A 27675-nucleotide genomic window follows, 5' to 3' on the forward strand; every position below is an offset into this window, starting at 1 on the left:
AAAAAGAACCATTTTAAAATCACAGCATATCTTTTGGCTGTCTTTTTGAGTTGGTGAATATAGGTTGGAATCTCATTGATCAACATATCAACCAACTATTACCCAATTATCCACGTGGAAATTACATGCTGTGCCCAGTGGGAAGGGATCACTTGTCACTGACTTATTTTGACATGAGGCAAGCAGAGAAGTGGGACCCACATTTGGAAAGTCTGATTTAATATAATTTATTTTGAACCTTTATTTGACTCGGCAAGTCAGTTAAGAACAAATTATTATTTACAATGATGGTCTACCCCAGCCAAACCCGGGAAAATTGTGCACCACCCTATGGGACTCTCAATCATGGCCGGATTCAAACCAGGGACTGTAGTGACACTTCTTCCACTGAGATGCAGTGCCTTATACCGCTGAGCCACTCGGGAGCCAGTAGATACAGTACAATAGTTTTAATATTTTGTCTCAAAAGGACCAATCCCCCAGACATATGGGCAGACAAAGTTCAAATGTCATTTTATTCAATATTCTGGTTTCCAAAGGTCATGAGAGAACCATTTCCAAAGATTTATTGTATTGCATTATGTCAGACGGTGACTAGCTTGCTGGCTATCACTGGATGATGTATCAGGCTAGTCAGAGGCTTACTTTCAGGGGCTGGTAATATCACACTGGACATAAGATGGTTAAAGTTATGGTCAAGTTTATTCTGAAGTTGTTTGTATAAAATGTACCATAAAAGGACAAAAACCTTTAAATTAATCTGAGCATATTAATCTTTGAGCATGTCACAATGAATGTTTGACAGAGAGCTCAGCCTATTGCCTTGCAGTTGTTGCTCTCCAGAGACCCTGCCACTCCTTTAACTGCTCTTCTTCTTCCACTCCACCCTCCATTCATTCCAGTCCAGTAGGGTTCGACTGGTCTGCCATCCAGCTACCTCCAGAGCTAGAAGAGATGAAGCACAAACAATGGTGACTGACCAGTGTTACAACATCCAGGGGCATCAGTTGAGTATGGAGCTCAAGACCAAACATTTAAATTAGACTCAAATCATTCCAATCCCGATTTAAAATGCAACAGCTGTTTAGCATATTGAGAGCTGGCTTTAGGACCATGTGGAGCATCGCTCGGAGAGAGCAGAGAAATCGAGACACCCTACTCCCAATTTTTTTCTGATTGGGGCAGGGCCACTCTTGTCTACTTATTGCCCCTGACGGGGCGGGAGCGGACAATAAGTAGACCAGAGACAGCTGTTCCTTCTCTTGCGTGAGCATGCCAGATATTATGGAGGAACCGCAAGCTCACATGGGTAAAGCCTGCTCATGTGAGAGAGGAAATGCCCACTTATACAGACAGGAACAGTGACCATTTTTTCTTCAATGGTTAACGACCTGAGTAAACTCTTATTTATCACTTTTAGAAAGCAGGGACAGTGCCAGTTTGCTTTGCCGGACAGCAATTTAGGCAGTGCGCTGAATTTGATGTTGGCATTTGAACTGTCTTATTTGATAGCCAGGAGATCATTGGGGGAGGTGGGGGAGCCCTCCTTTTTGGTGGCCGTTCAAAAACAAAAGCATTTATTGCCATTAAAATATGGGTTATGAAAGCTGTAGAGCTAATTTATATTTTCATTCATTCACCCAGTAGGCTAGAGCAAGTTTGGTTTCCTGGTTTTGGCCTTAAAAACAAACAATTGTAGGCATACACAGAGGTTGCACTTTCAGATGGAGACAAGCTGGCCTGGGGAACAAATGGAGCGAGCCGCCCCTTCGCTGGTTACTGAACTCAGCAAAAAAATAAACATCTCACTTTCAACTGCGTTTATTTTCAGCAAACTTCATTGAATAATGTGTCCCTGAACAGGGGGGGGGCAAAATCAAAAGTAACAGTCGGTATCTGGTGTGGCCACCAGCTGCATTAAGTACTGCAGTGCATCTCCTCATGGACTGCACCAGATGTGCCAGTTCTTGCTGTGAGATGTTACCCCACTCTTCCATCAAGGTCCATCAAGTTCCTGGACATTTCTGGGGGGAATGGCCCTAGCCCTCAGCCTCCGATCCAACAGGTCCCAGACATTTCTGGGGGGAATGGCCCTAGCCCTCAGCCTCTGACCCAACAGGTCCCAGACATTTCTGGGGGGAATGGCCCTAGCCCTCAGCCTCCAATCCAACAGGTCCCAGACATTTCTGGGGGGAATGGCCCTAGCCCTCAGCCTCCGATCCAACAGGTCCCAGACATTTCTGGGGGGAATGGCCCTAGCCCTCAGCCTCTGACCCAACAGGTCCCAGACATTTCTGGGGGGAATGGCCCTAGCCCTCAGCCTCCAATCCAACAGGTCCCAGACATTTCTGGGGGGAATGGCCCTAGCCCTCAGCCTCCGATCCAACAGGTCCCAGACATTTCTGGGGCGAGTGGCCCTAGCCCTCACCCTCCGATCCAACAGGTCCCAGACATTTCTGGGGGGAATGGCCCTAGCCCTCACCCTCTGATCCAACAGGTCCCAGACATTTCTGGGGGGAATGGCCCTAGCCCTCACCCTCTGATCCAACAGGTCCCAGACATTTCTGGGGGGGAATGGCCCTAGCCCTCACCCTCCGATCCAACAGGTCCCAGACATTTCTGGGGGGAATGGCCCTAGCCCTCACCCTCCGATCCAACAGGTCCCAGACATTTCTGGGGGGAATGGCCCTAGCCCTCACCCTCCGATCCAACAGGTCCCAGACATTTCTGGGGGGAATGGCCCTAGCCCTCACCCTCCGATCCAACAGGTTCAAGAAGTGCTCAATGGGATTGAGATCCAGGCTCTTCGCTGGCCATGGCAGAACACTGACATTCCTGTCTTGCCGGAAATCAGCCATACTGCTCATTCTGTGCATGGTGGCATTGTCATGCTGGAGGGTCTTGTCAGGATGAGCCTGCAGAAAGGGTACCACATGAGGGAGGAGGATGTCTTCTCTGTAACGCACAGCGTTGAGATTGCCTGCAATGACAACAAGCTCAGTCCGATGATGCTGTGACACACCGCCCCAGACCATGACGGACCCTCCACCTCAAAATCGATCCCTCTCTAGAGTACAGGCCTCAGTGTAATGCTCATTCCTTCGACAATAAACGCAAATCCGACCATCACCCCTGGTGAGACAAAACCATGACTCGTCAGTGAAGAGCACTTTTAGCCAGTCCTGTCTGGTCCAGCGACGGTGGGTTTGTGCCCATAGACGACGTTGTTGCCGGTGATGTCTGGTGAGGACCCGCCTTACAACAGGCCTACAAGCCCTCAGTCCAGCCTCTCTCAGCCTATTGCGGGCAGTCTGAGCCCTGATGGAGGGATTGTGCATTTCTGGTGTAACTCGGGCAGTTGTTATTGCCATCCTGTACCTGTCCCGCAGGTGTGATGTTCGGATGTACCGGTCCTGTGCAGGTGTTGTTACACGTGGTCTGCCACTGCAAGGACGATCAGCTGTCCGTCCCTGTAGCGCTGTCTTAGGCGTCTCACAGTACGGACATTGCAATTTATTGCCCTGGCCACATTTACAGTCCTCATGCCTCCTTGCAGCATGCCTAAGGCACGTTCACGCAGATGAGCAGGGACCCTGGGCATCTTTCTTTTGGTGTTTTTCAGAGTCAGTAGAAAGCCCTCTTAAGTTTTCTGTTGTGGACAGGTGTCTTTTATACTGATAACAAGTTCAATCAGGTGCCATTAATACAGGTAACGAGTGGAGGACAGAGGAGCCTCTTAAAGAAGAAGTTACAGGTCTGTGAGAGCCAGAAATCTTGCTTGTTTGTAGGTGACCAAATACTTATTTTCCACCATAATTTGCAAATAAATTCATTCAAAATCCTACAATGTGATTTTCTGGATTTTTTTCCCTCATTTTGTCTGTCATAGTTGAAGTGTACCTATGATAAACATTACAGGCCTCTCTCATATTTTTAAGTGGGAGAACTTGCACAATTGGTGGCTGACTAAATACTTTTTTGCCCCACTGTATCTCTATGGTATGATAAGGTGACATGTAAAGGGGCCTTAACTCCCTTTTTAAAAAGGCATGTGTAGATTTTCCATTTGTATTTCGTGATTTTGGACATTCTTTGGTCGAGTCATGCGTCCTTGTCAGTTGTAGGCCTAAGTAAGTCATTTTGTGTAGGCCTATGCTTTTTATTTCAATGCATGTTTATGATTTATCTGGCCGAGTTTACATTCGCGGCCAGTTGTTTTATTCACCAGATACTAACCTTTATTTAACTAGGCAAGTCTTAAGAACAAATTCTTATTTACAATGACGGCCTACCAAAAGTCAAAAGCCTTCCTGCGGGGACGGGGCCTGGGATAAAAATAATAATAATAATAAAAGAAAAGAACATTGATATCGGCATTTGAAAATCGTCCTTGTTGTGACTTGTTAGCCTGTATTATGCATCTATTTCATGTTCACTGTATGTGCTGTTCCACAAGTAAATGAGTCCATTTATGAAGTTGAGTAGTGGTTGACATTTTACACACCATTCCACAGACCTTTAAACACAATATTGAGGTGATAATTAATGGCTGGGATCATTTTTATTGGTTTTTGCTGTTCTCTAAATAGCATTTTAAACTGTGTAGAAATGCAGTAAATGAGCTTCAACTTCCAAACAATTCCTTGGGAGAGGGGCATACCCTAGGTTTAGCTGAACGGACGCCACTGACAACATCCCGACATACACGGTGGGAGTAAACAGCTACTGGCTGAGCACACCTTGTTACACTGAGCTTACCTTTGAGGAATGGATGAAAAATTTGGTCCATAAGTTTATGACTCTCATGCACCAGCTCCCAATGATCTTGAGGGAAAGGGGAAAGGATAACATAAAGGAAAAAGGGATAACAGAGTTATAACACAGCATTGACAAATACATTGGTTTAAACTGTCATGTAAAGATGATCATTAAAGGCTCACTGTTGCTGTGTGACATTGAGAGTTGTTTGAGAGCCCCCTCTAGTGGCGAGACAGGGTGTAACACAGTGCAGAGGCACACTGCTTGGCACACAGCCCTAATCTCATCACATACAGATGCATCTGGTCCCAAACAAACACACACAGAGCCTAAGGGATAGAAATAGCACATTCAATAACATTCAGATGACATACACCATCTATTAAAATGACATGATGTAATGTACACCCATCTAGAAACAACCCACGTCACAACGAAGTACAGCAGTTGGTGGGGGATTACTGAAAGATGTTATACACACCACGTTTGACTCCGATAAGGAAGGGCTTGTGGTTGTTTTTCATGGCCAAATTAAGGTCCTCTGACCTACAAAATGAAATAAATTATATCATTGATCATGAACATCCAAATCTGAGCACACTCCACTTTCACACCAAACAGGCAGACACCAACTTACGTATAAATAAGTTCCCCTAGCCTCACTCCCAGTTTGATTGGAACTGTCCTCCTGAACTCTAAATATATAAACAGCAGAAAAGTATGTTAAAGCCATTGATAGTTGAAAGCCATAATGACCAACAAGCCATTTCATTGTTTATTATTCACTGAATGTCAGCCATACCCAAGAATACAGGCTCTTTATGATTGGCCTCTAGTGGACCGAGGACCCGTCCATCTCTCAGGTATTGGTGGAGCACAATAGCAAGCCGAGCTTCGTTGAGTGTCTCCATGACAACTGAACGCACTGCTTTGTAATTTGCACAAAGGTGGAGGATGGTGAAAAGGAAGAAGAGGACGAACGTCAGCCTGAGGAGATGAGAAGGGATGGAAAACAGATCAATCTCCATCGAATAACCAATAGGTTAGCTATATAGAGCTGTCATGTCCTATCTCATACAGTGGCCGTGTAAGCAGTGCAATAGAGGACTCACAGTGGATTGTCAGTGACAAGAGGAATAAGGATCAGACTGACCAGCAGTCCAGCCAGATTCACTAAAGTCTCCTGTAAAGAACACATGAATTACAATAAGATCCTCATCTTAAAGCAGCAGTACAAGACAGGATAGTAAAAGCCATGGGTTAGTTACAGTATCTTACAGTATCATCAAGTAGAGAAATATATATGGAGCACCTGGCTGCCATCTTTGGCAGAGATGTCCGCCATGTTGTCTCTGCGAGCTTGGTGAAGAGTCAAAGCAGCTCTGGTGGCCCCACCTGCAACCCCGACAATGGACTGACAAACACAGAGAGAGATCGAACAGTGTACATTTCCATTTAACAGACGCTCTTATTCAGAGTGAATTACAATCAGTGCATTCAACCAAAGTAGGTAAAACAACCACATATTAGGAACATAGCAAGTAAAAGCTTCAAAATAGCTGGTTGCTATCTGCAAAATCAATGATAGTGAGAATATGGTATTCAGATTTACCTTGAATATTCCAGCAGAGCACACAATTAGAGTGAAGCATGTTGGGAAGTTAGGAGCCAGTATTTCCATGAACATGGCGATATCATTGAGAACATCAGCAACAAGCCTAAGGAAAACAGCACAAGCATTGACATACCCAATAATTCCATAACACACAATGAACACTCACTTTGGTGATGCTTGACATCCCTACCTCCATTTTTTGGCCTCAGAGTCCAGTTTATTCCTAAAACACAGAGAAAGACAACATTTGAAAAACAATATTGAAAATTACTAATAGTAGATTACAAAACAAATCAAAACTCACCCTTTAAGCCAGGCAAATAGGATTCTTCCCAGCATGCCTGTGCCATCTAAAATGTAGATCGTTTTTTTTTTTAAACCCCTTAACAGGAAAGAAGACAATAGTCTTATCACAGTCATTAACACTAACCTCGTAATAACCAGGTAATTGTTGCAGCAGCAACTGTTGCCTCTTGGTTTCCAACACCAACACCCCTTAAAGAGGCCTGGGTGGCAAGAGTACCTGAAAGAGAACTGGCGAAGGCCTGTGTGTGTGTGTGTCAGAGAGAGGGAGAGGGGGAGAGAGTGCAACAGAGTGTTAAAATGTACATAATAAATTTGACATTTCAAAATAATGGCACACATATCCACAAAACAACATCCTCTGTCTTTCTCACACAGACCTACCTGAAGAGTATCCCAAAATTGATACTGCAGGTAATCGCCACTGACACTCTCTGGATACCCTTGAGGCAAGAAGACACTCTAACAAGAGTAGATGAGATAATGAGATATGAGAGAGAGAGAGAGAGAGAGAGAGGACGATATGAGAGAGAGAGAGATATGAGGGGGGGGGGGGGTTTAGGAACGGATTGAAATTTACAGTATGGGTACCTGGAGGAAAATGAGGGAGGGTCATGCCTTTTCAATTTCAGTCAAGGGGAGGGTTTAGTATTTTTTAAATCTACTCCAGGGGAGGGTCATGCAATTTGTAATTGATGACATTTCTATATTTCTCAGTGTTTTAGAATGAGTTGCTTACTAGGCTATATATCGATGTGTGCCCGATGCCTCCCCTCATTTCTGATTCTCCACTGGGCACGCAATATCAAGTGTGCTTAAAGGCTATTTAGTGTGGTCTCAATCAAATGATCCATAGCCTATATGTGCATGCTAGGAGAAGCACAGAGCAAAGTTATATTTCTAAGATAGCTGTTGGGATGGGGTAAATAAAACTAGGAAGCATTACACACTGCAATGGATATTCCAACCCTGAGCCCCAGCCTGCTCTGTTCTTGCTGACCAATGCCTAACCAATGGCTGTGCTGTGTAGGCCTACGGTGGCAGTTCAGGAGAGTCAAAGGCTTCTTCTGAATTTTTGGGGGATTGCACGCCGACTAGCCTATGTTCTGTTTAGGTTAAGAAGGAGAGGGTGAATATGAGAAGGAGGTATAGGAGGACAGACTCATTGTAGTGGCTGGAATGGAATAAAAGGAACGTATAAAACACATGGAAACCACGTTCAACTCCATTCTATTAATTCCATTCCAGCTATTACAATGAGCTTGTCCTACTATAGCTCCTCCCACCAGCCTCCACTGGTGTGAACAAGCTTCACAACTCAGCCTGAAACACCCTCCATTCACCTGTTATGGTGGCAATAACACCCTCCATTCACCTGTTATGGTGACAATAACACCCTCCATTCACCTGTTATGGTGACAATAACACCCTCCATTCACCTGTTATGGTGACAATAACACCCTCCATTCACCTGTTATGGTGACAATAACACCCTCCATTCACCTTTTATGGTGACAATAACACCCTCCATTCACCTTTTATGGTGACAATAACACCCTCCATTCACCTTTTATGGTGACAATAACACCCTCCATTCACCTGTTATGGTGACAATAACACCCCCCATTCACCTTTTATGGTGACAATAACACCCTCCATTCATCTTTTATGGTGACAATAACACCCTCCATTCACCTTTTATGGTGACAATAACACCCTCCATTCACCTTTTATGGTGACAATAACACCCTCCATTCACCTTTTATGGTGACAATAACACCCTCCATTCACCTTTTAAGGTGACAATAACACCCTTTATTTGCTGTATAATTTGGAACTATTGGCATTAGGCCACGGCATGCAAATATTTAGTTTATCAATAGATTATTGGGTTTATATGCCCTGCCTTGGTATAGGCTCTGGGATTAAATAGGCAATGATGTCGTGTTCCTATCGCACAGCAATACCATAGCCTATACATACTGTGAAATATTTGACCTAAACTACTGCCCTATTTAATGTGTTAGCAGTCATTTATGCTGTATCTGGAAAATAACTATCAGTTTCTGAACGAGAAAACAATGGCACATTTTCATTGACCTGTCAGCAGAACATTTTAATTCAACAATGTTTTACATGGACTTTTCCCCCAACCTAAATATGATGCAGAACCTGTAAATTCTGAAACATAGTAGGGCAGTCTACAAAAAATGCAATTACAGTACTTACAGTAGGTACAGTTGTATTTCTCCTGTGTTTTTGTTTTACTTCACTTTTTAATGTATGTTTTATTGTACTACTGATATTTATTACTGCTAGAAAAGCATTTCACAGTAGGCTACTTATGCACATGAGAATACAAATTGAAACGCCATACATAGGCCTACTTCAATGTAAAAGATCAGCTGTTAAATTCAACTGCATACCGGTATTATAAACCGCGCTGGCTATGATTTTGCAAAACTTGAAATACATATAGCCTATATATATACAAGGCCACAAGGTCCAATTAAATGAGAGATGTGGATGATAATTTGTTGTATGGCTCCTTTGAGAATATGAACCCAGCACGTCCAGAAAAAGTGAGGAATATATTCTCCAAATATATTCCCTAAAAAAGGGAAAAAGATTCCTATATCTAATTATAAGATCTCTATGTCAAATTTTTAAAAATATAAACACATCTATTTTCATTCTTCTAACTAATGGTAAATGGTTGCATTCTTGTTCATATGTTTTCCTGTTTTTCGTTTTTTATGAAGCTTTTCATCATATCCTCCATTTGCACAAAATACTTCCTCGCAGTGGCGACCCGTCGTTCAGGGCAGAGCCCCACCGGTTTTGCGCAACAACAAAAAAACAAGTCGACAATCTACTGGCAAATCCTTTTTAATCCTTGTCATATGAAGATAAATTATAGATAAATGTATAGGTGCTCATCGGCCATTGGACATAAAGATTACGCAACAAGTTGGAAATCGCAAATTCACCAATGAGTTGTTTGGAAGGAATCAGTGGCTAACTGCAAGCACTGCAAAGCAACCACTAACATTAGTCTGCTATTCAATGGAGTGGCTGTGTGTTTTTTTCAGAGTTCCCACCATAAATCCAGAGAATGGCAGACTTTGATGACAAAGTTTGTTGACAAAATGTGCCCACAAAGGACCGCCGCACCACCATCACAAGGTGATTCCAAAAATGTATTTTATGCTGCTGCATAAATTATGTAATATGCAAGGAAGATATGTACACTGTAGCTAAGAAAGTAATACTAAGTGTATGTTGTGTAGTAAGCTGTTAGTAGCCCATGTCATTCGTGGCCGGTGTGTGCTTGTTTGCACAGCTTTGACAGTGCTACTGATAGTAGTTGTGGCGCCTGGGTTGCACGTGCAACTTCAACACACACAACATTCTACAATAGAATGCTGTTATTTGACATGTCAAATTAAAAGCTTATTTAATGCGTCGAAAAGTGTTATGACGTGTATCTTTTTTGACACGCAAAGACCCAAACAGCGTTCAATGTGCCTCACCCTAATAATTTGGTCTTTTTTCACCTCTTTATTTTGCCTAGTGTTCTAACTTGGTGGTGCACATGTAGCCTATAACCTGTTTTGGAGAGATGTAATCATTGAATATTGCAAGAGCTTTCATTGTCTGGTTTATATGTCCCCTTTATTTACCCTGCAGTTCTGACTTTTTGTACAGGGAGAACACTGTAAGAACGGCCCATGTTCTGAATTCTGCCGCTGTACATGTCAAAAGTGCTGAACAAATAGTTATATTAGCTACGTCCGTCGTTGCTCATTAATGTCTTAATCAAAATTACAGATTGCCTCTTATCCAGTCGTCATCCACTTATGCCATAGTTTGTACATCTAAATGCCATAGTTTGTACATCTAAATGCCATAGTTTGTACATCTAAATACCATAGTTTGTACATCTAAATTGTCAGTAGAAACCACATTTGTTTAAGCAAGTCAGCCATATCAGCTATGTTTTTTTTAAAGGCGGTAAATTAGGCTGAATTAACTGTTTCGCTGCCAGACAAGGCTCCGCTGATAGCCAGGTGTAGCAGTGGTAAGGTGTTGGGACTCTGCTGTTGGGACAGCTTTATGTAGGCCCTAACAGTTTGTAGACACCGTTTGTTACTGTTATAGTGCAATTCATGTATTGTTTAGTGTTGTGTTGTGTAGTGGCTTTGCTGGCATGCATCCCACATTTTTGTTTTTGCCCCACCAATAGATTTAAATGCTAAAATCGCCACTGCTTACTTGGAATACAATATATGTGTGTACACATGGTCTAAGGTTTGCGGAGAGGTGAGCACATTCTCACAATCAAGCAAAAAAAAAATGTGGATGCCAACTTTTGTGTGAAAAGTGGCACAAGCACATTTTGGGGTATTATTTTGTACTTATGAAAGGTTTATAAATTAGGCCCCTGGTCTGTCCCAAGAAGTGAGGGTAAACGGTAGGCATTTTCCCTGTTATCCAATTTATGTTTAATTATTTGGGGTATAGATGAGGGTCACTTGTTTTTTATCAAGCGTTCAGGGAGGGTTTAGGTCAAATATATTTTGCTGAAGAGGGCCAACCATTTTCACTTCAGAGATGTCCGATTTTCTCCATGTAACCTTTATTATAAATAGCGTTCACTCCCTTAGCAGTTGTGAGACTATATTCAGTGAGCCTTTATCAAAATGCATTATAATGTAAAAAAAAATGTCTCACTTTGAACACGCCAATGATGGTTTTTCCAGTCGTCCCACCGTTGCCACTTTCTCTTTCTCTCTCCATTACTCCATCCTTCAACTGATATTTCCATGACTCGAGGGAGCCATATCTCTCCGTTGCCACCACTGGCATTTTCTCTTTCTCAATTTAACGAAACACCACCTGCACGGTTAGACAGATGTTTGTAAATAATATATTTAGTTATGCATTTTATGCAATAGTACTTTCTGCTGCATGTTTTCACTTACCAAAGCTTTACTTCCGTGTTTTCAGAAGCCACGTCAGCTGTACAAATTCTGTATTTTCTATTGGCTAAGGACTGAAACTGTCCCTGTAGTTTAGACCAATCCCGCGATTGCTTTGGGACAGCTTGATCCAGAAGTCACAGATAATTTTCCACAGGCTTCGAATTTAGCTTGTTTGTAGTATTTTTGTGTGTGTGTTTCTGTGTGTGTCAAACAAAATCAATAAAATTGTATTTGTCACATGTTTCGTAAAAAACAGGTGTAGACTAACAGTGAAATGCTTACTTACGGGTAATTTCCCAACAATGCAGAGTTAAAGATACAAAAATGAAAAAGTAAAATTTAAAAAAGAATAACAATAATGAATAACAATAACTTAACTAAATACAAGAAGTACCAGTACTGAGTCAATGTGCAGTGGCACAAGGTAATTGAGGTAGCTACGGTATGTACATATAGGTAGGTGTAAAGTGACCAGGCAACATGATAGATAATAGACAGTAGCAGCATTGTGTGTGTGTGTGTGTGTGAGTGAAAGTGTGTGTGGGAGTGTGTGGCGTCAGAATGCATGTGTGCGAGTGTTATGTGTGTCTGTGGACGAGTGTGTGTGTGCTTGAGTGACATCACTGTTGAGGAATGCAGTCTGGTAGTCCCCTGGTAGTCCCCAAGTAGTGAAATAAATATTCCTTACCTCTGGGTCAGAGAACAGAGTAGTTTGGCGGAAGACTTGAAACAGGGTGTGCACGTTAACTTAGACTAGAGTAGCAAAACAGTTGACGTATAACAGAGACCTTGAGAGAGTGGGCATGTCTCAACACATAGTGATCCAATTACCTAAATCATTCTCACTTATGATGGAACAAAAATATTGGGAATTGTATGTGTGAGTATGAAACAAAGCGTGCATGAAAGGTGTGAGTTTAAAAGAGGGATACAGGGGGAGACAGACGTGAATACAGTGTCATAAAGATACTATTAACATGTACAGAAGAGGATAAAGAAGAACAGAGTACATGAAACCAAGCTGTTTGTTTTCTCTCAAGGCAAGGCATGTTTTGACTCACCCATGCAGGTTTTCAGGAATGTTGCACAGATCGAACAAGAGAGAGAGAGAGAGAAGATGAGCTAAGAGGCACTGTATTCCATAACATCGTGATTGATAGAATAATAGAATGTGGAGAACCAACAAGTATGGTTGAAGTGGAGGTAGAGTGTAGTTAGATATAGATAAAGGTAGGGCCTGAGAGTGTGGGAGGGAGTGGGACAACAGAGGAGGTTAAAGTGTGAACAGTAAAGGGGCGTGGAGGTTTCACACAAGAAAGAGTTATAATCCACTCCCAGCCTTCTCCTTTTTCAGACACCACTAACTTTCATGGTGACCACAACCAAAACTGAGACTGCAAAAGAAAGAAAGATTGCTCAAGAAAATATTATAAACAAGAAATATCTGGATAACATTTGGATATGTTAAATCAAGTCTTCACGAATCTGAAGCCACAACCAACTAGCAGCTGTGATCATTAACTAAATCCAGGAAGGAAAATAAATCAAAGAAAAGATCAGCTTTCTTCTTCACAGCTCTGTCAGCCGTCATAAGTGAGGATTTCAGTTTGACTGGAGAGTAGACAGAGGCATACAGAGCTGTACTTTCCCAATCAAGATCAAGCCTGGACTAGTAAGCCGATTATTATCTGTGATATTTTTATGGTGTGTCATATACTATTGTTTCATTTCAGATACTGTGTGCTTTGTTAATCCACAAAAATACTGTTATGTTGTTCTGTATGTGATTCCCTTTGAGAATGAGTGTATGAGACCATATGGGAAAAGAGCTTAGCATCGCTCATTCATTGCTTTGAGTAATCAGGGCTTTACAGACACTCCAAGTTATTTCCCTAAAATACTTCTCCTTTATGATCAGTTGATGAGGAGGGCTCAAGAAAAGCCCCCAATAATGTTCTGTTGTCAAAGGCTGAAGGGAGACGATTACAATGTAACTATTCTTCATTCATTGATATGATCTTTGCCGTAAGAATACATATCAAGTTACTGGAATTCACCAGGTCAAGTCTGAAACTGGGACAGGAAAAGGTTTCTCATGTTAACATTACAGCAGTAAGATAATGTTGATGGTATCTAATGCCATCTAACACACTTAAATGTGATATACATAAACATTAAGAACAGCTGCTCTTTCCATGACATAGTCTGAACAGGTGAATCCAGGTGATCCTTTATTGATGTCACTTCAATCAGTGTAGATGAATGAAGGGGAGGACATGGTAAAAAAAAAGAAGCCTTGAGACAATTGAGACATGGATTGGGTGTTTGCTATTCAGGGGGGGAATAGGCAAGACAAAATATTGAAGTGCCTTTGAACGGGGTATGGTAGTAGGTTTGTGTCAAGAACCTCTACGCTGCTGGGTTTTCACGCTCAACAGTTTCCCGTGTGTATCAAGAATGGTCCACCACCCAAAGGACATCCAGCCAACTTGTTGGGGTGCAACTCAATATAAGGAAGGTGTTTGTAATGTTTGGTATACTCAGTGGACATACAATCATAACATTTCCCTCTTGCTGTTTTCTTTCTCTATGGCTAATGATTTAACTTGCACACTGCACAGTGTAATCATTCCAGTTCTTCAGGCTCCTGTTTGATTGATAGCAATGCGTACCTCATCCCATGGGGCATAACAGTGTTTTGTCTGTAGAAAGTACCCTGGCAGAGAATGAGCATCTCAAACCATTTTTGTTGGCATGTCAGTGAAAGACAATTACAAACAAACTAATTTAGTTTCAGTAAACTAATATCCTACATCCTTTATGACAATGTCACAACTGCAAATAATACAGTACTATCAGACTTGAATAATTGTATTCCCTTGTTCTGCATTTGATCTATCCTCTGAACTCTGCTGCATCTATTTTCTCCTCAGAAATGTCTTCCCAATCAGCAACAATGGAGGACATTCCACTGACTGCTGTCCCAGGTACAAGTGAAACGACAGATTCCCAAAATGACACCACCTGCCTTCAAGTGATCATCTGCTGTGGTCGTGACCATACTGTTCCCTCCTGTGCCAAGGACAGGGACTATAGGAGACTGGCCATTAGCAGCATCATCTGTGGACTCTCCTGCATTGGAATTTTAGCTTTGGTCAACTCAGTCAAGGTAATTTCAAGCTTATTTTTTTAAAACCTGTTTTTAAAACCAGTCTCCTATAGTCCCTGTCCTTGGCACAGGAGGGAACAGTATGGTCACGACCACAGCAGATGATCACTTGAAGGCAGGTGGTGTCATTTTGGGAATCTGTCGTTTCACTTGTACCTGGGACAGCAGTCAGTGGAATGTCCTCCATTGTTGCTGATTGGGAAGACATTTCTGAGGAGAAAATAGATGCAGCAGAGTTCAGAGGATAGATCAAATGCAGAACAAGGGAATACAATTATTCAAGTCTGATAGTACTGTATTATTTGCAGTTGTGACATTGTCATAAAGGATGTAGGATATTAGTTTACTGAAACTAAATTAGTTTGTTTGTAATTGTCTTTCACTGACATGCCAACAAAAATGGTTTGAGATGCTCATTCTCTGCCAGGGTACTTTCTACAGACAAAACACTGTTATGCCCCATGGGATGAGGTACGCATTCTGTAATGTAATAAAAGGTGTTGCCCCTTTAGGGACCATCTTGGTTCTCAAAATGTGCACATCTACACTTAGAGTCTATATCTTAGATATGAGTCATATCAAAATATAATGTACTCTTTCTACCCCTATGACAGGCTCGAGAGGCAAGGAAGACGACTCCAGAGAAGGCTAAACAATACTCCCAACGGGCAAAAACGTTTGGGATCATTTCTATTGTGGTGTGGGTGGCGATTCTGGTACTCAGCCCAGTACTATTGGTACTGGTGTCATACATACTCACTCTGATAGACTGACCAATTCCCAGGAACCACCAAGGTGGATGTACTGTACCATAAGGATGGCTACAGGACAGTGGTCCAACTTCTTTAGTATTGATCTTGGACTGCCGTGACACTGTGAGGTGGGAACAGATGGAAAAGCACCTCCGGTGACTCAGGGAGACTCCACTGTATACAGCCTCCCTGAGTATCATTCTGATAAGGCTGTCTTGCTGATAAGGATTTACAAAGGCACCTTTAACTTTCTTTTGTGTCAATCTGGAATTTATCACTGGAAGACTGGTTTATAGTTAACATTCAAGTGATGCCACAGCTATAAATACATTATAAATATTAAGATATTTTGACATTTATCAGTAGCCCAACCAGACTTTTAGCACTTAGAGTAAGGACTGTAGTTAAACTACCTTCTTCCTGAATAAGAGGTTGGTTCAGAGACGAGAGATGAGCAAGGGGACACAAAATAACCAATTGTTTTTGAGATAGCATTTAATGGACACGGTTTATTTGCTGACATACATGAGTCCAAGACTGTATGAGTATAAAACAGCAGATTTTTTAAAATCCTGTATAAATTCAAAACAAACTGTGAGGCACTATACAGGGGCCTGACTCCAAAACACTCCCATGTCCACTATCGGCCTCGACGTTTCACTTTTACCATTTATGATATGCAACACAAACTAAATTTTGTAACAATGTTATATTTTTATCAGTGAAATAAATAATTTGTATATGTGAGGAACTAAATATAAATGTCTAATTATAAAGGACAGATTGTGAACTAGGTATAATTAAATCAGGGCAGTGTTTCTGATTTACAGTAATAGTGAAAACTGCCTTTGGTTTTAAATACCAAAAATGTACAATACTTCATTTAGTTTACATGATCATTTCTACATTTACTGTATTCATGTCATTGCCTTACTTTGTATTTTATATTTATACATAGCATGTTTTAAAGGATTTTGTAATTAAATGAAAATACATTTACATCAATTTGATCTGAATTAAGTTCCTTTTCAGGCTATTTGCCTCATTTACATTAAGTTAATATAGCTACAAATACCTTTTACTTAATATAAAGTCGCTCTCCAGCTGTAACAAAAAAATGCATACAAATACATTTATTCAATACAAACCACACAGTAAAGACAAATATTTTCAGAAATAGAATTACAAAAAATGTGATGTAATAGAAAAGTAATTTGTATAGACTAGCAATTTTCAATTAAATATTGCTATTAAAACAAATATTATAATCCACAATGATACAAAACATTAAACTAACTGCATTGATGAAAATATTCATGTTAATGTTTCCATAGAAATACTCATTGGAGTGTAACAATTCTACATAGATTATTTTTACAAAAATGTATAAAATGGACAATATACATTTTATTTGCTATAGTTATAATCTGGAGGTGAAGAAAACAATACAATGTAATGTGTATACAAGGCAACAATTGGCAGGAATAGTCAGGCAACAATTAAAGGACGGTTCTAAAAGAAAATATGAAGTCTGTGATTGTCAGAACCAGAAACATTTTCTTACAGCTGTAATTTGGCCAAAAACAGAATTCTCAACATTCAATATATCTTGAAAGTAGCTGCCATTTGATGCTAGTTGCCAATAACAGGTTTGCACCTACAGCTAAATTGGGAATTATCATCTGGAAATTGTTTGGCTAGTAAGAATCCTTACTTGAGAAGTATGTGCATTCAATAACTGCTGTGTAAATACACATTGATGTCAATGGATAATATCCACAAAGATTTGAGTTGCATGTGAGCTTCCAAATGTAGGATTCAGTAGCAAATAAATCAGAAAGTGTTTAATAATGATTAAAAGGCTGAGGCATTGGCATATTAAGAATGCAGATTATCAACAAAACTGAGTGCAGAAATAGTAGCAGTTTTAAATACAAACACTTATGCACTCACTGACCTAAACCAATGATATAAAATGCATTACATCCATAGATAATCAAATATTACAATAACAGTATATTCCATATCGTTATCTACAAATAGTACACAATGAAAATACAAACATTCTTCAATTATCATTTTAAAACAACTCAATGGAAGGTAAATAATACACTCCCACAAAATAAAAACATTGTAAACAATTACAGAAGATGAGGACGAGCTTGATGTTGGATGGGAGGCAAAGGGGCTGGGCAATTTGTAATAACAATATTTTCGATAATGTAAATGTGCTATTGTCTCCCCCTTTGATTGGCATTTGTCAACAGATATTCTGGTCAAAAGCTAACCAGGAATCCAGCTGGTCAAGCTTGGAGCAAAGAAGTGAATCAAGCTCCTGCAGATTGAGGGTGGGGTGATCTTTAGAAGAGAGGCAACCCCCGCGCTTGGGCCTTCCAAAAGGAGAGCCAACCCCAGCTTTCCTGGGTAAACCACCCCCTGCCCCAACACCAACAAGTGGCTTCCTTGGCTTTCTGGCCACACCAACCTCTGGGAACTCCACAAAACGCTTCATGCGCTTCTGACCAAGGAGGGAATGAGACCCATCGCGTCGACTGAGTGGCACCTCAAATATGGTCTCCAGCCGTCTGGGACGAATAAAAACAAACACAAGAGCAAGGAAGTTGTTAATGAAAGGAAAGTTACAGTCAGTCATTACAATGATGATTTCCTGTACTGTAGGATGAACAATAAGATGCATGAGTGAACAGTAACCTTTCAGGGGGCTTGATGAAGTTTTTATTAGTGTAGATTTCCTCCAAACTGAACTCCTTCTTCTTCACCCTGTTGGAATACAACAGATTAGTTGGGGTTTTAGTAATCCATGTCATAACATTTTACGAATACAGGTAGCAAGTTTACCATATACACACAGGCACACCATCACACACTTCAAATACACATACCTGATAGGTTTGGGCAGGCCCATGGGTGTGAGGTTGTGGAGGGGTTTGGGTAAGGCTTTGCGAATTCGAATGGATGACACTTTCCTTCGTTCCTCATGTTTGCCGGTTTCCAACTGTGCAAACACCACCACAGTGGAGAAGGTGGGTTAAAGCCAGACTCACTTATCTACTCATCACATAATGTATGTCATATGTAAATGACATAGTTCACATTAAATATTACGTGGTCAGTGTACCTTAATTTCAGAATCTGACAATGCTTTTTCCTCTCTCATCCCTATGGCTTCGAACTCATTCCTGAAACGGTTTTTGTCCTCCAAATTCTCCACATTCTCCCCATCCTCCTCATGCTGCTGGCTTGTCTCATTCTCCAAGGGAATCTTTGAAAATGCACTGGAAACATGGTGGAATTAAATCATTTTTAACTACTGTAATCAAAAAGGAAAATATGTATTTTTGAACAAAGGACAAAGTGGTGTTTTACCTGCAAAAGGAGGAGACTGAAGCAGAGGATATGTCTGATGTCAGGTCACAGGGGTCGGAACTGGAGAACAGGTGACGTACAGAAGAGCAGGATGGTGAAATGGAAGAGGAAACACTGGAGGGGGAAGGGGAGGTATCATGACTGCAAGCACTACTAGTGGCAGCTAGACTTCCTTTTCGCAATTTCCTGGAGAGGAAGGCCAGGGGGCTTGACAGGAAGCAGGAGGCCCAGACAGAGATGGAAGTGGAGGGTGGCACACCGGGTAACAGGTGGTAGGACGGGTTTCCCAATGAATAGGTCCTTCTTGAGGGAAACACCTCCTTACGCAGGCATAACGGAGCTATCTCCCGCTCAATTTCCACACTAGAGACAGTATGACGGCGTGGACGCCTGGACGGTGCGGGAGGAGTGGGGACAGGAGGAAAGAGGGCGGGGTGGAGCCGGGGTACGGAGAGGATCCTGCCATGCAGAGAGGTGGTCCAGTGGCTGTCATGGTGGAGGAGAGCAGGGATCTCTGGGCAGGAGTAGCTGCGCAACAGACGCTTCTTAAGGGTGGTGTTGTTATCTGATGAAAAGTCCATCTGCTCACCAATCGCGGTATTTCTCTCCTCCTCTTCTTCCTGCCCCCTCTTCCTAGTCACAGGCCTGTGCTTCCTACATTGAGTCGCTGCTTTCTTTGGCTTCTTTTTTTGCCCCCTCCCCCTGAGCCTCGTCTCAGAGGGTACAGGCAGTTCAGAACACTCATCCTCCTTCCCCTGCTCCTCCTCCATCACCTGGTCAATAGTCTTGTTCTGGCCAAGGTTAGTTGGTTCACAGGCAGTGGAAAACACTTCTACATCAGAGTCCATTGCCACATCATTTCCTTGCAAAGCCATAGAATGTTTCACTATATTTTTGTTCAGCTTGATTGAACATTTGGGATAAGTTCGCACAGGCCAAGGCACAGTTCTCTTTTTTTCTTCAACTGTTATTTGATTAAGTTGCAGGGACTGAGTTGTCTCGTCATTGTCCTCTGTGGACGGACCTCGGCTGACTCTCTTACGTCCACCAAGGGGTTCCACAAACCTCTTATCCACCAGTAACGCATCACTGACAGACATTTTATTAGATCGATTCCGACTCTTCTTTGGGCTCTTGCTAGAGTCAGACCCACCCATTTCTGCTCCCCAACCTGTGTCTTTGTGGACAGCCACCACTGCGGTAGTCTGTAATGTCTGTTGTGTAACATCTGAAGATCTAGAAGCTACATGGACATTGTCGTCTTTGCTGGGCTTCAAAGAGTGCAAGTGATCGGCCCCAACACCAGTCAGCCCTGAAGACGTGCCAAGCTGTTGGGTTGAGCGTGAGTTATGAGACCTCCTGGATTTATTTTGTTTCGGTGGTTTTAGTGGACGACTCTCTTCTGAAGTGATCTCATTCAACTTCAGACACTTTTGTTGATTTTGAGATGACGCCACTTCAACCACTGGGGAAATCTTCCTCTTCTTACAGATGTATTTCTGCTGATTTTTGGATGCTGTTCGAGGCCACTTCCCCTTGATATCCAAGTACTGATCAGAGACGGGCAGTTCATGATTTTCTTTCATCAAAGCGGTTGTCATGGTAGTTACCATTTCCATATTACATGCTGAACTAGAGTCAGTGTCACCATAAGTCAAGGCACTGGTCATACCCCTACTATTGCTGGCTGCTATGCTGTTGTCACACAAACTGTCATTACTGTGCTCTAGTACACTCCTATTACTTGAAGTGGCCATTACTGTGAGAGACGTATTATTCTTAATACGCCCACTTCGACCTCTACCTTTGTCCTTCATCACCTCCATCAGAGGTACATGTGTTTCAGAGGGTTTTTGAGTGGTTTCAATGTATACGGTAGAACTCTGGCTAACCCGAAGCAGCACCCTACTTTTAAGAGACTGAGATTTAGAAGTTGCACACGGTTTTGATCCAGCCCCCGGCTGGACAAGTTCTACATCACTTGCGTGCTCTACCGATGTTAATGTGTAACTTTCTAACGCAACATCTACCGTGTCTTCTTCTGTGACCTCTTCACATCGCTCTCTTTTCATCAGTTTCACTCTTTTCTTTTTCTCTGCGTCTCTCTTGATCGCTGTAAAAGGAGTTGCTCTGCATCTCCTCTTAACTTCCTTTGCTGAGCCTGCGATATAGCCTTGCTTTCCTTCACACTCATCTATCTGCTTTTGAAGACACTGACTGACTGAGGAACAGTTGTTCAGTGTTGTGTTTACCGTTTTTCTGGGGCTTTTCCGGCTAGACATATGTGACTGGGAACCACATACCAACATGTTTTGGACTTGAGGCAGACCAACAGTTTTTATGCTGTAATCATCTGCCTGGCATAGACTCTCAGAAGTGGTATTGTAGATACTGGAAAATGGACTAGATGTTTCACTGTCAATACAGTCCCAGATTTTGTACTCTACATACGATTTTGTGGCAAGCCGTTTAGCCTTGGGCTCACAGATTCCTACTTCAGCTGGCAAACTAGAGATGCGGTCTGCTTCAGATGCGTTAATTGCAGCAGAGGGACTGCTCTGTGATGCAGCTTCATTTAGAAAAACACATTTTCGGCGCAATGGTCTCCGGTGAGCCCCTGTCAAATCCACCTGCTCCTTCATTTGAACAATGAGAGACAGTTTGGACCCACATAAGGAACTTGAGGGGTCAGGGGGTTGAAAGGACGTGGAAGAGCATGAGTTGAAATGGGACTCTGTTGATTCAGAACCACACTTGATACTGCTTCTGAGTAGAGGACTACGCTGCATACAAGGTAATGAATCATTATTATTGGTCTTCTTTTCTGAGCTGTTTGACATACAGGTGTCCCTCTGCGCATCTCCAGGTGGCATCATATTTTGTTTCCCCTCAAGAGAAAACTCATCCTCTTCTGGAGTGCCGTGGGTTTTTAGATCCATGCTGAACTTTAAGTGTTTACGAGAGGCAGGGTCATTTCCTCCTCTTCCAGCTTCCAAGTGTTGCACTGTGCCAGAGGTTAGCTCATACCCAGGTCCTTGTTGGTGAGAACTATGAGAGGCAGAGGAGACGTCTACATCTGGTTCAGGTGGGGAGCTATTGGGTTTGAAAAGTCGGACGGGACTCATGACAATCTGTGTGAAACTGGCAATCTTGGATTTAAATGACTGAAACAATGGGCCAATCACCCATCGCTTGACAGAGGTCGGGCTTCCAGGGGACTTTCCACAGCCAACCTCTTCATCCGCCTCCATGTCTGATTGGTTGACATCATATTCAGTCTTGCCAGTAGTATTTACATCTAAAGTTAACGTGGAAGAGGATGGAATCGCTTTGTTATTTGAGCCTTTTGTGTCTTTGTTCCTACAATGGAAAGAAACAAAAAGAACACATGAACAGAGAAAAAACAACACTATTGTACAAAATACAGGTATGTTTAACAAACTACAATTGGTGGAATGGTATTATTCATACAAACTAAGGCACTACCAGCTTGTTTTTATGAATACTTATGAATGAATCTTAACCAAAGAATTCCCTGACTAGTACCCCTACCTTAAACTACAGTTGGGGATATGAAGACGTTGAACGTAATCAGACAAGCCTTCCCCTAATCTGAAATGTTAACTCCATCCATTTCACTTCATCTATTTTTCCTCCATCCTTTTTCATCCCAAAAGAGATCAACCTGGTCAACTGAGCAACACCATCCATGGTCACTGATCTCACTAGGCAGGTTTCCATTGACCCAGGTTAATTTGACAAAAGCAATGCCGCAAAAAAAAACATTAACATGTAATTAAAAACAGTAGCTATAGGAGAACGTTTCTAAAGATCGACAACATTTGTATCCGTTCGACAGGGGGCGGATTATTATTTTTATTAATCTTTATTGCAACAAATCATGGAAATAATTTTCTGAATAAATTATTGCTGAATAACTTAAGGTACACGTGATGTCATCACCAAACTATAAAGCTCTTCAACATTTAAATTCTAAATGCCTACTGTTTTCTAAATGTATTATTCAACTATGAAAATAATGTTTCTTTGCAGGATAAGATTGGTCTTGACTTTCAAGAAAGCCTGAATTGCTTCGCCTTGCTTTTCTGGTTGGCTGGGTGCAAGTTTCACCATTCAATTATTTCAGATCTACAGGAGTGCAGGTTTCACAGTGGCACATGATAATTATATGAGAGGTTCCCTAACTTTTGGGGGGAGGGACCCCACCATGTAAATAAAGTGATAGAATCAACGGCCAAAGTTCACTTTTTTTCATTGGGACTATGACAGTCTATTACAAATCTGTCCGACAGTGCTTTTGATAATATTTAAATCTGACGGAAGTATGGTTTGAAGTGACTGAAATGCACCAGAAAGGTATTGGGAAGTTCAAAAGATCGGCAATCATTTTGTATGATCTTTTCTGTAGAAAATACTATCATTGGTGATGTTCTTTTCCTCCCAGTCTTATTTAGTGCCTGGTCTTGTCCACTCTGTTCTAATGAGTCCTGTGCGGCTTGTGGGCATTGTAGAGGGCAACAAAGTTGCATCTTTCAGTGATGGGGTCTTACTATTTTGTTGCTTAAACACTTCAAAAGACTTCACCATATTTGTAGAAAATAATAATAATACAGAAACCACTGTTTATTACAACTGCATCTAGCAGCTATCGGAGGTTACTGATGTAACCCCGGTTCTATGAACCAAGAGCAATTTTATTTATTTTTATCTCAGAGTTTCTCACGACCCCATTTTCAAATCAGGCGACCCCGCAAGGGGTCACAACCCCTAGTTTGGGGAACGCTGTATAAGAATGTGGCAAATAGTCAATTATTGAATTCTATGCTTTTGAAGGCCACACAAAACATGAAACAGATGGGTTGGAGGGCATACAGGCAATAACCAATTTAATAATGCGCAATTTGCCTAAATGGTTCATGGAAAGACTTCAACCACTTCTTTTATAGGTGTGACGGAATTACGTCCAGCTGTTTTTAAATCGACACAAGATAGTTAATTGGAAACGCACCGTAGCAGGCAAATGTTGCATCTATTTTCTATGCAAACTTGCTAAATGTTGACAAAAATCACTTGATAGGTTAATGGAAACAGCCACTGACTGAATCAATTTCTCCACCCATGGGTAAAACACTTGGTTTCTAGACATTTGAACAAATAAAGTAATATGCACACAAAAAAACATTGAACTTCTATGTAAGTCATCATACTCACTTAGACATTTGACATTCTGATGCAACATTGAGATCCAAACCGCTCTGCAAAGTAAGTAAATATTTACATCATAAACATATCCATATAGTGTAATCACTTTGCCAATAATTGCCTCTGCTTTAATCACGCATAGTGACCATGAAAAATAAATAGGTTATTAAAGATTTTATGCAAAAAAAAAAGTTTGTTGTTGTTTGGTTGCAAAATGGCTTTTATAGAGACAGCGTCAATCTGCAATAAAACGGATTGTTAATGTAAACATCACTGAGGATGTCTGTCTAGTTAGGTCAGTCATGTTTGCAGACACTAATTATTGCTCCTTGCTGTGCATCTCTAAGATGCAGCAGACCGTGTAAGAGGATTAATTTACATCTTTCTACCGTTTACACCACAGCATTGTGTAGGGCACTGTACTACCAAAACACAGTGCACTAGGGTTGGGCCATGTCTGGAATAACACATGGTCCTGTCCAAACGTTGTTGATATACGATCATATGGTCTATTTTCTCTCTCAGGAAGGGGGGGTTACAAAATGATTTACAAATTGGTAGGGCTATGTTTCTCATGTACATAAAAAAAAACACAGATATCAGTTATATTAGCCTGCTGTGAACCATCCAGGGGTGTGGGGGTAAATGGGAGTCAGAGGGGCGGGGGCATCTCAGGGAATCCCTGCTGACGTCACAGGATAATTACCGGCGCAGGTGAAGGCACGGGGGCAATTACGCACAGGGGAAAAAAAGAGAACAGTGGGAAACGCGGGAGGAGAGGAAGGAACGGACAAAGAAATAAGGAGAAATATAGAACGAAGAAACCGGAAACGGACAGAAGAGGACATCGAAAGACAAAGAACAGATTAAAAGATAAAGAACGTGAGTGATTCCCATAATCGCGAGCCAATGTCAAGCTAAGCCACAAAAGAGACTATTTAATTTGTTGATTGTCAAAAGGCTCATTGGTGTGCAAGTAAAGTGCTCTGAACCGAGCTAGGATTTTGTTTCCTTTCTTGAACCGGCCGAGTGCCATTCTGTGAACATTAAATACATCACTTATTTTTGCAACATAAAAATCTGACTCTTCCTCTGTTTATGCCACCGCATAGATCGGAACCCTCTGGACTGATCACACTAGCTTTTAAAAAACGAATATTAAAGCCGTACCAATCGTAGGCTATTGTTATTTCATCTTGATCACCTGGGTAAGAGCATTTGCGACATTCTTCCATTAGGCTACATTCCAAAAGTAGACCACAAGCGAAGGGAAAAGGTGAGAGGAGAGTGTGTAGATGGAAGGAGAAGGAATTATACATAGAGCAAATTGATGATGCTGTTTGTATGTGGCTGCTATGAAAGTGAACCGTTTGTGCGGGTGATACTGGGTGTATTAATTCCGCCGATTCTGTTGAGAAACTTTTATTAAACGGAAGCAAATGGAACGAAACAGGCATAAACCTACCTGAATTTGTCCAATTGAAACTCTTGTTTGCAACTGTTTGGACTAATGATTACACCAAGATCAGCTAGATGCAGGCAAGTGTGCAAGGAGGTATTTAATGTGTCTCTCTGTCACCTTGATAACTCCAATTAGTTGCGCAGCCTGTGCACGCACCAACATTATAAACTTTAATTTGTAGGCTACGTTGTAGCAACCTCATGATGGGTATAGGGAAAATCATGTGGTAGTATCATGTAGTAGCCTAAACCTATCGATGTTACATTGAGCTGGCTAAATGGAATATGAATGACAGTGATCCAATATGCTGTCATAGAAATAAGGCCATGCTCATAAAAATGTAATAAATTGTCCACCCTAATCTTAACCAGCACCGACCACCACTGATGTAGACAGATTATCTAGAGTGGATACAGTAGAAAGTGGCCCATGCACAAATAGACATTTATTGCATACCTTTTTTAGCGGTTGTTTGCAGGGGGGATCAACTTTCATTAGCTTTACTGACAGGGACTGAGACACTTGCATCTAAGGATCAGAGAGGAGTGAACTGATTACCAAACAAGACCCTTTTAAGTAGCCTATAATATCTAAGAAACCATTAAGACTTAAACATGAAACTACCACACTGCTCTCCCTCTTGGCAGGGGATGTATTTTGTCTGGACTCCGCCACTGTGTCTTTGGGCTCCTGCTTCTTCGGTTTCTTCGGTGTCTTCTGAATACGCCCACTCCTCCTCCTGTCACCAGGCTTTTTGCCATCTTCACAGCTGTGGGAGATGAACAGTTATGGTTTGGACTCTTCACCAGTAGCTCTCAGTAATTGCGATGGTAGTTAAAAACATGGGTTTCAAACAAGCAAGAATATAAATAGGGGGAAGAGGAAAGCAAAAGGTGGCAGGGGAACTATACCTGGGGGTGATGGAGGAAAGAGGGAGAAGGTGGGGTGGAGGTTCGCTGTGAGGGGGATTACAGAATTGGGTTGGGGGAACCTTGGCAGCTCCCTCCATTGGACAGACTATTTAGGGGAGCAAGTCAGGGAACTAGATCAACATCCTCACTCTCCCCCTATCTGTCTTTCTCTGGAAAGACAACAGAAATAAACATGCTGGACATCAACATAAGTGAAACATTTGATAAACATGCTTTTCTAATTTCCAAATTAAGTAGGCACTGGCTTGCTTGCTTATGGTATATGTTCAACAATTGCACAGTAAACATTTGTAAAATGTACACAAATGGAAAATGTTAGCTAGCTTGTGTTTTTATTTTCATCCAGCTAACACATATATAGATCACCTTCTAGTTTAACCTTTCCAGAATGAACAATAAAACGTGATTTGATTCGTTTTACCTTGTCAGCTAACAAATACGCGAATAAGCCACTAATAGCTACAAGTATTTGATCAAATGCATCATTTTTGCCTCCTATTGACAATATATCATTTTCGTGCACTCTTTTGAACAAAGCACATTATTGGTGTTGTCATGGGGATGGTACACCGGTGGAGGCCACTTCTACAAGAGCTCGTTATTCGTTAACTAGCAGTAGATCTGTGTTGTGCATATCGTGAACTTCAACGCAATAGCCAGCTACGGTCTATGTGGTCGTCAGCTAGCTAAGTTGGCTTGGTAAAGTCGGGAGAATTCAATCATTTCAAGGAGGATAACGTAAAATGACGGTAGGGTGAGTATTAGTAGCTAGCTAACGTTAGCATATATATGCTAACGTTCGCAGCCAGCCAATGCACTGCTGTGATAACGTTATAGTCATAAACATTAAAAATATGCATATTTTATGAAGCCAACTTGAAGTAGTAAACTTACCGCACCGCCCCAATTATTTGCTAAGAAAATTGACGTTTTGTTATAATATAATTGTGTACAGACATCTTTAACGTAAACACGACGCAGGACGGCGCCCAAGTTGAACCATTTCACTAATGTCGATTCATGATCAAAAGTTCCACTGGCACACCGACCAAGAAACCAATCAGAGGGAAGCTTTCACATGGAAGAAAT

At 41.6% G+C, this 27675-nt stretch overlaps 2 protein-coding genes and 1 long non-coding RNA gene across 4 annotated transcripts; 1 reads left to right on the plus strand and 2 right to left on the minus strand.

Moving 5' to 3' along the window:
• Window positions 1–490: 490 nt before the first annotated feature.
• On the minus strand, window positions 491–12904 carry rusf1 (RUS family member 1). The gene is made up of 16 exons (XM_031834797.1): window positions 12350–12904; window positions 11662–11858; window positions 11411–11575; window positions 7061–7138; window positions 6804–6918; window positions 6678–6723; window positions 6564–6596; window positions 6371–6476; window positions 6071–6172; window positions 5871–5941; window positions 5561–5745; window positions 5396–5453; window positions 5240–5304; window positions 4941–5087; window positions 4759–4824; window positions 491–945 (listed from the first exon to the last, which is right to left on the minus strand). The coding sequence occupies exons 3-16, from the start codon at window positions 11543–11545 to the stop codon at window positions 860–862; spliced, it is 1293 nt and encodes a 430-aa protein (XP_031690657.1). The 5' UTR covers window positions 11546–11575; window positions 11662–11858; window positions 12350–12904; the 3' UTR covers window positions 491–859.
• Window positions 12905–12989: 85 nt separating this feature from the next.
• Window positions 12990–16581, plus strand: LOC116375922 (uncharacterized). Its single transcript, XR_004211337.1, has 3 exons — window positions 12990–13333; window positions 14595–14830; window positions 15445–16581. It is a non-coding gene; the product is annotated as an uncharacterized LOC116375922 (long non-coding RNA).
• Window positions 16060–27617, minus strand: prr14 (proline rich 14). Of its 2 annotated transcripts, none has more exons than XM_031834796.1 (10): window positions 27481–27617; window positions 26566–26735; window positions 26279–26423; window positions 26111–26182; window positions 24202–24245; window positions 18970–22329; window positions 18722–18878; window positions 18486–18598; window positions 18295–18363; window positions 16060–18167 (listed from the first exon to the last, which is right to left on the minus strand). In XM_031834796.1, exons 2-10 carry the CDS (start codon window positions 26661–26663, stop codon window positions 17843–17845), a joined length of 4383 nt encoding a protein of 1460 aa, XP_031690656.1. In that variant the 5' UTR covers window positions 26664–26735; window positions 27481–27617; the 3' UTR covers window positions 16060–17842. The 2 variants fall into 2 exon arrangements, with proteins under 2 accessions (XP_031690656.1, XP_031690655.1); XM_031834795.1 differs by having other exon boundaries at window positions 16072–18167; window positions 26566–26671; window positions 27481–27616.
• Window positions 27618–27675: the final 58 nt, after the last annotated feature.

The sequence above is a fragment of the Oncorhynchus kisutch genome, linkage group LG10, assembly GCF_002021735.2.
Source record: "Oncorhynchus kisutch isolate 150728-3 linkage group LG10, Okis_V2, whole genome shotgun sequence".
Lineage (NCBI taxonomy): Eukaryota > Metazoa > Chordata > Actinopteri > Salmoniformes > Salmonidae > Oncorhynchus > Oncorhynchus kisutch.

Coding starts and splice junctions, on each gene's coding strand:
- rusf1 (XM_031834797.1), bottom strand. CDS start 11,545: ATGCCAGTGGTGGCAACGGAGAGATATGGCTCCCTCGAGTCATGGAAA. Junction 7,139..11,410: donor CCATCATTGGCGTGTTCAAA/GTGAGACATTTT, acceptor TACTCTTGTTAG/AGTGTCTTCTTGCCTCAAGG. Junction 5,305..5,395: donor CTAGGGGAACTTATTTATAC/GTAAGTTGGTGT, acceptor TTCATTTTGTAG/GTCAGAGGACCTTAATTTGG.
- prr14 (XM_031834796.1), bottom strand. CDS start 26,663: ATGGAGGGAGCTGCCAAGGTTCCCCCAACCCAATTCTGTAATCCCCCT. Junction 26,424..26,565: donor CTTTCCTCCATCACCCCCAG/GTATAGTTCCCC, acceptor CATCTCCCACAG/CTGTGAAGATGGCAAAAAGC. Junction 26,183..26,278: donor CCAAGAGGGAGAGCAGTGTG/GTAGTTTCATGT, acceptor TCTGATCCTTAG/ATGCAAGTGTCTCAGTCCCT.